We start from the raw sequence: 13,193 nt of genomic DNA on the forward strand, positions 1-13,193 counted from the left end.
TATATAAATTGGGTGGCTGGGTTAAAAGTGAGGTGGCCGGTCTGTGGGGGTGGCCAGTCTTTGGGTGACGGACGTTAGAACCTAGGAACGCGGCAGGGGTGGCGCGACTATGTGTTTTGCGTTTGCTTGCGTACTGGAAACACCTGGTTCAGAATTAACGTCGCTCCCTGATAAGAAGCATCTGTATTCCGCGATTCGCCGGTAACCCGCTATAGCAGCATAATAACAGTCGTTAGAATCGCTTCTGGGAATTAGTAGCCATCGCAAATCACTCAAGTAGCAGCTTAATGCTGCATCCATTAAGACTAAAGCTAGAAGAATAACCCTCGCCGACCTCCTAACTATCCAGATTAGCTGTAAGAAATATATACCAGAAGAATATATTGCCAATAAGAATCGCAAAGGTCGGAGGAGCTGGATCTAAGCCTATGGCTTCTTTCTTACAGAAGTCAGCCCTGATTTGCAGACGTTGCAGACCTACTGGGTATGCTCGAAATGTGATAAATAAGGCAAGAGCTTATTATTCGTCGCCACAAATACAACATCGCCAATTGAGCACCTCCGAAGGTAAATAATATCTATATGAGCCTGATCTTTATTACTTCTCCATTGTCTTACGAGATATAGGTCTTATATGATCACCGAGGCGGATAATAATATGGATGCAGATTCGTATTTATCTCGCGCTGACATTTACCTACCCTCGAAGCGGCGTTACTTAGAGTCTCTTACTGTAAGATCGAATATTAATAAAGCAAAGGAGTTAACGGTCAGCTAGATTATTACTGCTAATCTTCTATTTATGGCGCCATCGAATCCGTACTTGCGCCAAATACTCGATTTATATAATGCATTATTAGCAAAAGAGGTACTATAGAGTCAGCAGTTAGTGCGTGATACTATGCGGAAATTATTCGAGGTAAAGAAGGGAGTAATATTAAGTTAATTGCAGAAGGCGGTTATAAGGATTAGCTTTAGCTTTGACCTATAGACTTCTCTAAACTGGTATGCTTTCCTTGGCCTCCACGCCTACTATCTCGATGCCTCCTATTAAGTCCAGTCGCGACTCCTTGCTCTGCGCTGTGTATAGGGATCTTATTCCGGAGATAACCAAGCAGCGATAATATATAATATCTTGGGCAAGTATAGGATATAAGATAGGACTAGCATAGGTGTCTGCGATAACGCCTTGTCCAATGATACATGCTTGGCGAGCCTCTATTATTAACTTTATCCTGCAATAGCGGAAGAAGATATTAGAAATTATCGAATAAGATGCTTTAGGCATATTCTTAACCTTGCAGCTTGAGCCTTTCTCTGGGGAGAAGATCCTGATTCGTTTAAGCGAGAAGCCTTTACTGAGGCGGCTTTCTAAGTTGAAGAGCGTGAGCTTTGGCTCTGGCGGAAACGGGGAGTGGTGGGCAAGCTGTATAATATCGTCTGGTTTATTAGGGCTTCCCTGCAATAGAGAGAGCTGATAAAATCCCTGGCTTATAACCAGAACGACGAAGATGGCTATTAACTCTTTAAAGAGGAGTGAGCTGCCATCGACCTCGAGCTGATATAAAATAATAAAACCAGATGGAATTTAACCTTTCTAATAATCCAGCGTGCTATTCGAAAGCAAGAGCACATTAACCATTTTATTGCATATCTCGAAACGAAGACATCAGAGCCCCGACAGCGGGTGCCTATCCAAGATCAGCTTTTACCATAGGACTGGCTTCTGTTGGCGGAGATACAGAGTCTACTTAAACCGCTCTATGAGATCACTATGAGGTGCCAGGGTTAGGCTAAAGAAGGATGCCATGGCGCCTTATGGGAAGTAATGATTAGAATAGAGTACTTGCTTAATTTCTTCGAGGAATAAAACCTAATATTCTCGTTACCTGATAATAGTATTAGTAAGCTGAGAAATTTCAGGGTCTCAGTAACCAAAAGTATAACTCCCCTAATTCATCTTCGTTCTCTTCAGGCTTCTTTAACTAACGGTTTCTCAGGATCTAGCACTTAATGAATTAAGCAGGGCCGCGGATAAGAGAAACACTTGCCACAGCACGCTTAAGAGGAATACACTAATGTAGTTTTGCAAGATAAGAATCTTAATAATGATCACCGATGATGCATCTAGATCTCTATTAAGAACTATTGGTTAAAGCTTAATGAGTATTACAGCCTACTAGGCCAATCGCCACTTTATCTGGCTGCCGTTATTCTTCACCTACGCTGGAACGTGTCTTGGCTTAAGGCGAACTGGACTAGCAACAAGCAACTAGTATGGCTATGAGACGCTAAAAACAGTATCCAGGAATTCTTTAAACAGCACTATCCACGTAAAGAGCAGCCTGAGATATCGAGGATGGTGACAGGAAAAGCGGTGCGACAAGACGAGCCTAGTCAATTTGACCAGTAGATATAGAGCTGTAATTAGTGCATAATAGAGGAAGAAGATGAGCTTGGCGTTTATATGAGGCAAGGGCCAGTGCGGCGAGAGAACTTGAACCCTGTCCTGTGGTGGAAGGATCATCAAGAAGAATACCCACGTCTAAGCAAGTTTGCCCTCGATATCCTGGCAATTCCTGCCATGTCTGTTGACCCTAAGCGGACATTTAGTGTCACCAAGTTAACGGTAAGCTCGCAAAGGCACAGCATAAGCCCCGAGATAATAGAGGAGATGCAGTGTCTATGAAACTGGCTATGCCATTAAGCGATCACTATGGGTGAGGTGGTTAGCTTTGGTGGGGACTTGGTAGGTTGGGAGGGAGGGGAGGCTTAATAGCTTTATTGGAGCTTCAGGTCAGCACCTTCATTTCAAGTATATCAATTCAATTCAAGTTAAGTAAGTCTATAGACGATTTTATTTCAAGTAATCAAGTTGGACCCCTAAACTTGACTTACTTGAATTGAAGTCAGCGCTGGGACAGTGAGCCATCTGAGTATACGATCCAGGTGGTTGGGTCCACCGTCTCAACCCACTGGAGGAAGGCCTTGGCCGAGAGGGTAGAGTCTGTATGTATGTATGTATATTTTTTGTCCGGGGGGCCGTAGGCCCTAAAAAGTCTCCTAATGGAGCACAGGACGTGCTGAGCTAAACTATCTATAATCGCTGCCGTGCTGATGCTTGCTTGGATTATCTGCAAGGCCTCTTGCGTCAGAGCCATATATATGCTTAAGCGTTTTCTGTACTTATCCCCCCAAGAGGCACCTCTCTACTCGTAGCCAGCTCTATAGTAGTTGTCGGTGAAGCACGTCCTATGGATATTAATACAGTTGATCTTAGCAGAGCTTCCCTCCAGCAACGCTTCTATCTAGTTCATCCAGCATATCATCGGCACAGAGGCGCTTTACTTCCAAGAGGTCATCCCGTCAGCGGGAACTATTCCTCTCCAGCCTAGAATTCTCTTGCACAGATAGATCAAGTAGCTTTCCATGCCTAAGGGCAGGAGAACTATAATCCCTAAGATCGCCAGTAGCTGCAACCCTAGGACCGTGCATCCTTGGGAAAACCCCTCGAAGGGGAAAAACCCAAGGCGGCCAGAACGCTGCTCTGTAGACGAGGCAATTGCCCTGATCCACGGTCTCCAGGTAAAGCTTTGTACCATTTCGACCCAGCGGTTTGTGTCTAGTGGTCTCATCCAGTGAGACATATCGTCGAGGCCCGGTTGTGTTCCGGGCAGCAGCCGAGGCTGCAGAAAGAAAGAGGAGAGTCTCTAGGCAGTATGCGACTACAGAGATCGGTCAAGCAGCTTCCGAGCTGCAAAAAGGGCAACGAACTATGTGGGGTCCATGCGTCAAGGTCGAGGGCACCAGAGGGCCCAGAAAGTTGAGCAGCCGAAGGCTGTTTATGTTATTCGGGCAGCCAAAGCTGCTGTAGTCGGTCGAGGCAGCGTTAAACTGCAGGCGAAGGTGAGAGTGAGGGTGAGGGCACGATGACCCTCGATGTCAAGCAGCAAGATGCTGCGAATGTCGTCTGGGCAGCCGAGGCTGCAGAAGTCGGTTGTACGGGAAGTCGAGGGGCACAGAGGCCAGAATGTCGCAGGCTCGCGAAGCCGAAATGTCGAGGTAAGAAGAAGTCGCAGATAAAGACAAATGAAATGGTGCCCGGAGGCGATGTCAAGAGCTCGCGAAGCTCAGTGCCGTTAAAGACACTTGTCACGAAGAAAGGTCAACTCTCCGAATCCCTTTCTTCTGGCAGCTGTTAGGGTCCCGCTAGTCCCACAGTTGCTTTTGTTGCCATTTTGGCCTGTAAAAATTCTCTCGCCTAGCAGAGCGCTAACAGCGGGTGCCAAGGAAAAATTTTTACAGGAGAGAGTTGAGGGTAGAGTCGGCCGTGGAAAGCCTAGCGGTTCAGGGTAGCACCTACTCCGTCTACCGGTAGTCCCAGGAGACGCGTCCGCTCGACTTTCTCACCAATACCTTTTGCCCCTCATTTTTGGTACACATGTCAACTTTACCTCGTACCAGGGGGTTTGTGAACGCGTCTCAGCTTTCGTCGCGCACCATAACCCCTTACAGGGAGATCATTGCATGCGTTCTGTTCCTTTCTTGGACTTCAAATGAACGCCAACGTACCTGTCAAGCGCCAGAGTCCAGAATACAGCGCATCTGTTCCCTCACTTAACAACCTGGATGCCTTGCCAGATGATTGGAAAACCTTTCCATGGAACATGTTCCCGGGTTTCTTGATTTCCGAACCCGTTGGCAGGCAGATTTCGTAGGTTTGGCAGCACGGCTTTGACATTCAAGCCCGTGATTCTCCCACGAAGATGAAATGGGTTTGCAAGCATTGACTTCGGAAGGCTAATCCCAAGATGACAGATTTCTCTGCTGTTGGCACCCAGAATATCGGAAAACATCTGTTCAAGGAGCACGGGCTTATCCACAAGTCCGGGAGGAGGAAGCCGCCCGCTCTTTGGAAGGGAAAGCAGGAGAAGTCTCCCTCAAGGAACATTGTGGAGATGCTGAGTCTTGACGGCTCAGACCCTAAAGAGTAAGCAATCGCGAACGCCCTCCTACAGCGTTTCGACAGGGGCCACTTCCAGAAACTGCTACTTGAGTGGGTGGTCGACGCCAATATCTCTTTTCGCCAGCCCGAGCATGGCCAGCTTTGACATATATTCGAACACTCGAACCCATCGGTTGCAGCGACGAATGTCCATATATCTTATGACACGGTTCGAAGGCGAATCATCGACCTTCATCTCCAACAAAAGACACGCATAATCGACCACTTAAGGAGTGTTCCAGGTCAGATTCATATTACGTTCGATGGCTGGCGTTCAAGGAATCGGCATGCTCTGTATGGGGTTGTCTACTTTTATGTAGACAAAATTGGAGTCCCGTCGAAATTAGTCCTTGGCCTACCGGAGTTGAAGAATTGCCATTCGGGGGGAAATATTGCAACTCAGATCCTCGAGATCTTGGAGAGCTATGAGATACTGGATAGGATGGGGTACATCACGCTTGACAACGCTGGGAATATGGATACAGCAATGGAGGAGATTGTGGAGGTGCTGGGATTCGATTCGAAGAAACGAAGAGTGCGATGCTTCGGCCATGTCCCCAATTTGGTGGTGAAAGTCCTGTTGTTTAGTTACAAAACTAAGGCTTTTGAAGCAGATATTGATGGAGAATCTAGTTCTGGCGCTGCCCAGCATGAGATCTGGAGAAAGAAAGGTTCCATTGGGAAGCTCCATAACCTGGTCCATTGGATCCATCGGCCTGACAAGTTGACCTATCGTCTCTGTGCGCTGCAGGAAGAAATGTTTTCAACACTCTGACGACCCGAAGATTCGAGCAAGGAGGCCTGTCGACGTTGTTCGCGATAACCAGACCCAGCAGTTGTCGACCTTGTATATGATACGACGCGGTCTCTGGTTGCGTCCTTTTCTGGAGGAGTCACGAAGACCTCCGGAATTATGGTGTTACCCAGGCTAACCACTCCGACCGTCCCTCCTAAGGACCCTGTTGCTGTAGCCCACCTAATGCATTCGGCGTTGCCAAACTACTGCCTCCTCCGCCAAACACTCTCGTAAATGGGTGGGTCATTTCCACCCATGTTGAGTGGTATGAGCCACGCAGACGACGCTTCTGGTCCGCTCAGTCCTGCTCCATCAGCCATACCGGCCGTTTGCCCATTCACGCCTGGCTTACCAGTAGGCCGCCGACCTTTCAAGCCTACATCTGGCTGAGCTCCTGAAGCGACCGCATCCAAGTCAAGACCGCTCATTATATCCTGGGCACCACCCAAACCTGTGGCGTCCATCGAGTATCCTCCAAAGACAAGTTGACGGTCAAGTGGGTCAATGTTTCCATTTGCACCCTGCCCAAAGTTCATAGCAAGCAGTTCCGGTGGGAAGAAGATGGGGGTGTGAGCGTAATGGGAGCAGGCGGTCATGTTGGCCAGGCTCATAGGTGACATGGCTGTGCTGAAAGCTGCGGTCTGTGGGTTTGATACTGCGAGGGGGCTGAACCCGGCAGCATTGCTGGTTTGCAATCCCAATCCACTCGATAATCTACGTTCCTGAGCTCCCGCTGGAGAAACTGAGTCTGCATCTGTCCATTGCAAGGACTCGAGATGCTGGCCAGGTTGTGCTGGCATACCGGCCTGTTTCTTGGCGCTCTGTTTTCTTTTGGGGGCTGCTGCACGGATGGTACCCTTATGCTCGGCACTCTGTGGTGTCGGAAGCGTGGAGAAGTATTCCTCTACTGATTGTAGTTTGGGCTTCGCTTCGAGGACGCCGTCTGCTCCTGAATCCTTTCGTTTGTGAGTGGCAGGGTTCATGAACTCAGCGTCAGAAAGACCGTGAGGGTAACGGTAAAACCAGTCTCCATATTGAAGAAAAGATGACTGTGTGGCGCGTTCTTGGACATTCGCACCAGCACTCATAGAGTCCAAGGCATTTAGATGCTGAGTACGAACGTTCTCCACCATCCAGTGAAACATGCCCCAATGCTTCTTCATTTTGTGAAGATACTTGACATTGGTAGCTAAACTGGCCTCGGCTGTTGGCTTCATGGAAGGATTGCGAGAGATAATAGCCAAGATGTGAACTGTTGTCGAGGAAAAGGCGCAGTATCCAGCAAACGGGGCCGAAACAAAGCTTCGCGACTGTTCAGCCTCACGAAGAAGCTCGGATATTCGGTTCGCAGCGTTGAAGGCCCTCTTGCTTGCTTCAGAGGAGAAATCATCATGTACACCATATTGCTTTCGTTCTGACATAGCAGCTCGACTCACAAAGAGAATGTTATGCTGCAGGCAGATATGCATGAAAAGGAACTGACTTGCCATGTTCTCTGTCTTGTGGAGCTCGAGGTTCTCTGCAGAGTAGTTCAGTGACGAGGGCAAACTAGCCTCAAGGTTTACAACATCATTGAGATGCTTCATGTAGTGAGACTCGTCCTCCCACAATGGATTGGGGTCTAGATCCTTACACCCTTGGCTCAGGTGAGTGATGATCCGTCCCCATAAGGCAATGGCTCGAATCAGGAAGGCCGCAACTCCCATGTTCTCTCGCACATCAGCGATTTGTCCGTCGTTGGCCGACGGCGGATGAGGAACTCGACCGTCCAACATCTCGGTGGGCACAGCCATGTCGAATTGGAAGTACCTTTCCTTTACCGGCAGAGGAATCTGAATTGTATCCTCCCTGATGAACATGGGTCGATCTGTCTCAAAAGAGTTGAAGCGATCCATGAGAAAGCAGGCCCACATTATGCGTCGCCGAATCTCTCGATCAATGAAGCTGAGCTGCGTTTTGGTGCCATTACGGCCCGAGGGATCGTATTCCAAGTCTTTATGTAACTGGAGAGCGAAAGCCATTCGGATAGCTTGCCCGCCCAAGGCCCAGCTACGGCCGCCCTGGCACGTTCCAAATTCATGAAGGCCCAAAATGAGAATACATGTCAAGATGGTGAGGTTTGGCCATTCGCATCGTCTGGTGCAAATATATCGAGCGTATGATGCCCATTCTTCGCCGCGTAAGAATTCAGGCCCTGAAGAATTCACTAGGGGGTTTGAGGGAAAACGAGCAGCTACAGCGCACACTGTGAGAACAAGCACCGGAGGTAGTGTGCCATATCTATTGACAGTTAGCAGGATACGTGAGATTCAACCCAAAAACTCACTTTAACTTTCGCATATAGCTTGGCTTGTGTAGAAGATGGTAAGATTGACCACAGATGGTATCGAAAAACACCTCTGCCAGATGCTCCTGTATCTCCTTGGAGGGGAGGACTTCGGTGCCTTCATATTGCAGCTTATTCTCCTCCCCTTCCTGGACTTGTAAGCTGCTGGGCCCATCATCTCCCTCAACCTTTGACTCCGAAGGCGCCTTCGCCCAAGCTTCCAGATCAGGCCCGAATGCTTCCTCGGCGCCGCGCTTCTTAGTTGGCTTACTGGAAGGTACAGTTCCTGGCATCGCCGGTTTGGCCACGTGGCGAGTTACAGATGATGCGACTTCCTGATCGGACTTGGATATGGCCTTGATGACGCGTTCTTCCATGCGCTTCGGTCGCTTATCGAGCATAGCCATGTAATCTGTCCGAGGCGCAGCCTTCCGAGTCGTACCCTTGTAGACACATGGGATACATGAGCGTAGACAGTGCTTGCAGGTGGGTTTCTCGCCTGAACAACCGATCTTCATTCGGCGACATGCAATGCAAGCGAGGGGAAGGCGTTTTCTTTCCTTGCCAGCCTTTGTCTGAAGTCCACTCCATGCAGGTGTGGCATCGGCTTTATCCTCCTTAGGTTTACCACCTAGATCTGTGCCATCCGCACGGTTACGGGAAGCCAAACCAAACTCATCGATAGTCGGGTCTTCGAAGGCGTTGGATGCGGGAGATGTCCGATCTGGGGAGGCTTCGGAGCCTTCCATGCCCTGACTGCGGTTGCCCGTAGGCAAGGTGCCGAACGGCAGACCGCTATGTGCAAGGCCAGACATGGCCTGGTGCTGGGGAAACGCAGTGGGAGATTGTGACGTGAGGGTGTGATCTGCTACGGAAACGAGAGAAGACTGGTCAGGAAGACCATGGTAAGCAAACGCAAAATCGTCGAAGTTTGTAAAATCCATTAAGACGCTGTAAGAGGGAGGAGGCACAGCGTACAAGTCAGGAACGTCACGATAGAGTTGGGGACCGGAATCGGAGGCCTGTTGGGCATGTTGAGGGTTCGAAATGGCACCGCCGGACATAGCTATACCAGAGGCCGAGTTGCGACGCGGGCCATCCGAGACCGAGAATCCGGCGATGGAAAACAAATGTACCAGACCGTTGTGGTGACAATGGTGGAGCGAAGCGACTGAGTTAGAGACAGGGGTTTGATGGCTGCGAATGCAGTCCGACTAGGCAAAACGAAGCCTTTATAAGAGGTTGGCCGATACAGCTGTTGTGCAGTTTAAAAGGTTGCAGCGCAAGAGCGTTAAGGTTGAGGTTGAGGTGACCGGAAGTCGTCCGGGAAATTTATAGAGAAGCAAGCAACAGGTACGTATGTAGTCGGTGGCTCCCTGCACTCACTGGAGCTGGGAACAGTCTGCGCCCGGCATCGCGCATCACCCAAAACGGGACTGTACTGTACGTACCAATCCTACGGGCTAGGTACTCTACCATGTGATTTATAAGTCTGATTGAAATATTATGATGGATGTATGAATATCCTGCTGCCTTGAACACTTCCCTACATACAAAGGATGAGCATTGGAGCAAAAAGGCATGGCCAGGGTTTACAGCTGCCGTAATACCATGAACCACAAGGATATTAGCTTTTTTGCCTCTACTAAGCAGGGTAATCCACATCGATGTCACTGACCCTGCTTGATTGTTTCTCAGATAGTGATGGGAGGTGATAATACTGAAATTAGTTGTCTCGTCTGTGAGTGACTGTGGAGACGGAGAAATCTTATGTGCTAGAGACCTGATACATAAGCGGCAATGCCAATCAATCACATGCACAAACTACCAGCAAGGACAGTAAATCAAAATCGTGCTATTGGTTTACGTAAGAATGTCCATACTGAGAAGGTGGTAGCTTAATATAAACTTTTGGGAATGAAACCACATGGTTTAAAGTTTATCATATTGCCTTTGAGGAATCAAACTTATAGACTTTGTTTTCTTATTAATTTTTAGGGGACTTGTTCTTGTTTAAGATAGATTGGCAGAATCAATCGCCGTGCCAAGAGGTGATTATTGTTGAACAGGTGCTGGGGCCTCACGTGCAAGCAGGGATACTTTAAGATTACAGCCGAAATGGTAAAACCTCTAAGGGGTAGAATAAAAAAAATAAAAATAAAAACCCCAACACAACATGAATATATCAATATGGATCAATGGACCGAATACACGTAATGTTTGACAATTATAGTGGGATGCAATAAATTTGAATACCAGGCGTGTATCTTTTCTTGACGCTAGCCTCTTTGAGCCAGCTTCCACATACATATCAGTTTTTACACGGCTAATAAGAATATAGTGATTGGCTAGATCGAGCTTCTTCCTCAAAGTACAGTATATCCATAGCATGAGTTGGAATACACGGAGCATATGTCCTCATAGAGTTATCTTAGTTAGACCTTGAAATGCGATGGAGCTACGTAGAATACGAGCGTAAAACACTTATCTATGTCAGCATATTTAGAAGTTGACATTCTATGATAATCTTGTCCTGAGATACGATGGCTAAACTCAATATATGCCGTCATTTACCGTGAGGAGTCGGTCAAGCCGTGTCTCGGGGCCGACAGAAAGGACAGTATCTACAGTGGGGGGCAAAAAGTATGAATCCAAACGCAAGTACCGGACTGATCGGGCTAGCCCGAACAGGCATGTGTTATGATGCCGCTTTCATATTGCAATTTTGACCTAATAAGGTCAATTAAAACAGCTTTAATACTTTGTATACCAGCCTTCAGCAGTAATTATAGCAGTAATACGGTTCGGCATTGTATCGCAAAGGTTCTTCAGGACCCTTTCTTTAAGGTTATCCCAAGCCTCTATTGCAGCTAAGACTAAGGCATGTTGTGTAGCGACTGTATCCTCTGCGTGAGTTAGTTCCGGGTGTAACCGATAGATCTCTGCCTTCATTAACGCCTACAGATTCTCTATAGGGTTCAAATTAGGCGAATAGGGCGGCCATATTATCAGCTGGACCTGAAGCTCTTCTAGCAGGGCCTTGACGATGCGGGCGGTGTGTATAGACGCGTTATTATGCATAAAGATATCACCCGGCTGAAGAAACCACGGCAGTATAACAGAATAAAGATCATAGATGCCAATAGCATTGACGTTACCGACAAGAGGCACTAAGGGCGTATGAGATCTGTGACCGAAGGCAGCCCAGAACATCTGCCGTACGGCGCCTTGTCTCCTAGCCTCGCTGACATCCTGTACGCGAAGGGCTTCACGAGGCGATAGGAAGGTCCAGATAGGTCTTACGCCCTGACCGCGGCGGACCATACACTCATCACTCCATTTGACCCTTCGCCAATCGATGCCCTGATATCGTATGGCCCAATCGAGCCTTTTGCGTGCCTGTAGCGGCGTCAGGGCCACACGTTTCTTCTGCATCCATTTTCTCTTGTTCATCTCACGTAAGAGGTATCGTAAGGAACGCAGCTTAATAGCGTTATCAACAGAATCAAGCAAATCTCTCGTTGTTATATGTGGATCGGTTATAACAGTATCATAAATCTGATCCCGTTGCTCTTCTGTAAGCTTGCGTGGCGCGCCTGATCGCGGCAGGGATATATTATCGGCTCCACGTTGTGCCTCGCGGCGTAGGGTCGTTTTGATCGTGCCGAGAGGGATATCAGGGAAATGCTTCTTGATCTGTGAGTGTGTAAGCCCTTGCCTACGTAATTCACATATACGAGACCGTAATGAAGGCGATAATTCCTTGCCTCGAGGCATCGTTATGGTGTTGTGATGTGTGTTGTGGGGAAGAAATTGGCATGCAAAAGCTGCAGGGAAAAACGCGTGCCTAATCGGGTTAGGGGCGGGCCAGCTACTTGCGTTTGGATTCATACTTTTTGCCCCCCACTGTAGCTCTCGGCATAGCCCCGACATATCCCCGGCATTTTATCCCGGCATCTAACCCCTGCTATCTGCGGTACGTGCCGGGTCAAGGTCTATTAGAGTGGTTGGCAAGGTTGTGGTCAGATCAGAAGATACAGTATCAACTGCCGGTAGGTTATCTATGCTAATGTTTGACTACTACCCCACCCACCCTAATAACGCCACACCGTAATACAGTGAGGTGCAATAAGTTTGAATACGAGATGAAGTACAGTGGGATGCAAAAAGTTTGAATACCGGGCGTGTATCTTCTTTCGCCACTAGCCTCTTTGAGCCAGCTACCACGTGCATATCAGCTTTTGCACGGCTAATAAGTATATAGTGATTGGCCAGATCGAGCTTCTTCTTCAGATTAGAAGCAGGCTGAACTCCAAATAGGCTAGACAGGGGGTATCAGTACTTCAAAAGGTATTCAAACTTATTGCATCCCGCTGTATCTGCCTTGTCGCTCTACTCGTGGGTTTGACTAAAAAGGAACCCCACTCATAGAGTGGGCGGCAAAATTCTGGGACAAGGGCAAAATTCTGGGACAGCTGATGGGTTAGAAATAGGTGGGGGAAATCAGGAAATCTCTGGCTTACACTTCTAATTTTATCGCAATCTATTCGAAATTTCTGCTGTGACTCAATTGAAAAGTATTGAAGCTGTCGCCAAAAGTATTTTATCATGCGAGGCATATTTGCGGTGGTGTTGCGGCCGAAATTGTGAACCTTGACTGCGGGCCAGTCCAGCCCCGTTTCCTCGCCCCACGATGCCTTCACCTCTGCCTCTGATCTGGCCGCCAACAGCACAAGGGATATCGATCTATTATTGTGTGTGCCTTTGGGGGTGTAATGTATTCATGATTCTGTGATAAGTGGAAGAAAAATTGGTCTCGAAGCTGGGTAAAGGAGCAGGAAGAGGCGGCAACTCGGGCTCCTCGATATCCTGTGACAGATCAACAAAATCAGGGCCTTCTTCATCGATTTCTGAGTCATCAGAATCCCCAAAAGTGAGGCTATCACGAACAGGATATCTCTGTGAGTCGCCGAGCATAATCTCAACACCATCGCTCGAAGGAAGGGCAGGCATATCCTGAAGAGGACTTCGATAAAAGCCAGCAGCGCTGGCATCACGAAGTCGCT

At 48.2% G+C, this 13,193-nt stretch overlaps 3 protein-coding genes across 3 annotated transcripts; 1 reads left to right on the plus strand and 2 right to left on the minus strand.

The window, feature by feature from the left end:
- Positions 1–2,716: 2,716 nt before the first annotated feature.
- Positions 2,717–4,202, plus strand: FOIG_16559 (uncharacterized protein; the record flags this gene model as incomplete). The annotated part of the gene is made up of 3 exons (XM_031218021.1): positions 2,717–2,749; positions 2,914–3,013; positions 3,901–4,202. 3 exons carry the CDS (start codon positions 2,717–2,719, stop codon positions 4,200–4,202), a joined length of 435 nt encoding a protein of 144 aa, XP_031052269.1.
- Positions 4,203–6,004: 1,802 nt separating this feature from the next.
- FOIG_16560 (uncharacterized protein) lies at positions 6,005–9,191 on the minus strand (the record flags this gene model as incomplete). The annotated part of the gene is made up of 2 exons (XM_031218022.1): positions 6,005–8,081; positions 8,128–9,191. The coding sequence occupies 2 exons, from the start codon at positions 9,189–9,191 to the stop codon at positions 6,005–6,007; spliced, it is 3,141 nt and encodes a 1,046-aa protein (XP_031052270.1).
- A 3,685-nt stretch (positions 9,192–12,876) lies between these two features.
- FOIG_16561 (uncharacterized protein) lies at positions 12,877–13,140 on the minus strand (the record flags this gene model as incomplete). Its single annotated transcript, XM_031218023.1, has 1 exon — positions 12,877–13,140. The coding sequence occupies one exon, from the start codon at positions 13,138–13,140 to the stop codon at positions 12,877–12,879; it is 264 nt and encodes an 87-aa protein (XP_031052271.1).
- Positions 13,141–13,193: the final 53 nt, after the last annotated feature.

Source organism: Fusarium odoratissimum (genome assembly GCF_000260195.1).
Source record: "Fusarium odoratissimum NRRL 54006 unplaced genomic scaffold supercont1.92, whole genome shotgun sequence".
Lineage (NCBI taxonomy): Eukaryota > Fungi > Ascomycota > Sordariomycetes > Hypocreales > Nectriaceae > Fusarium > Fusarium odoratissimum.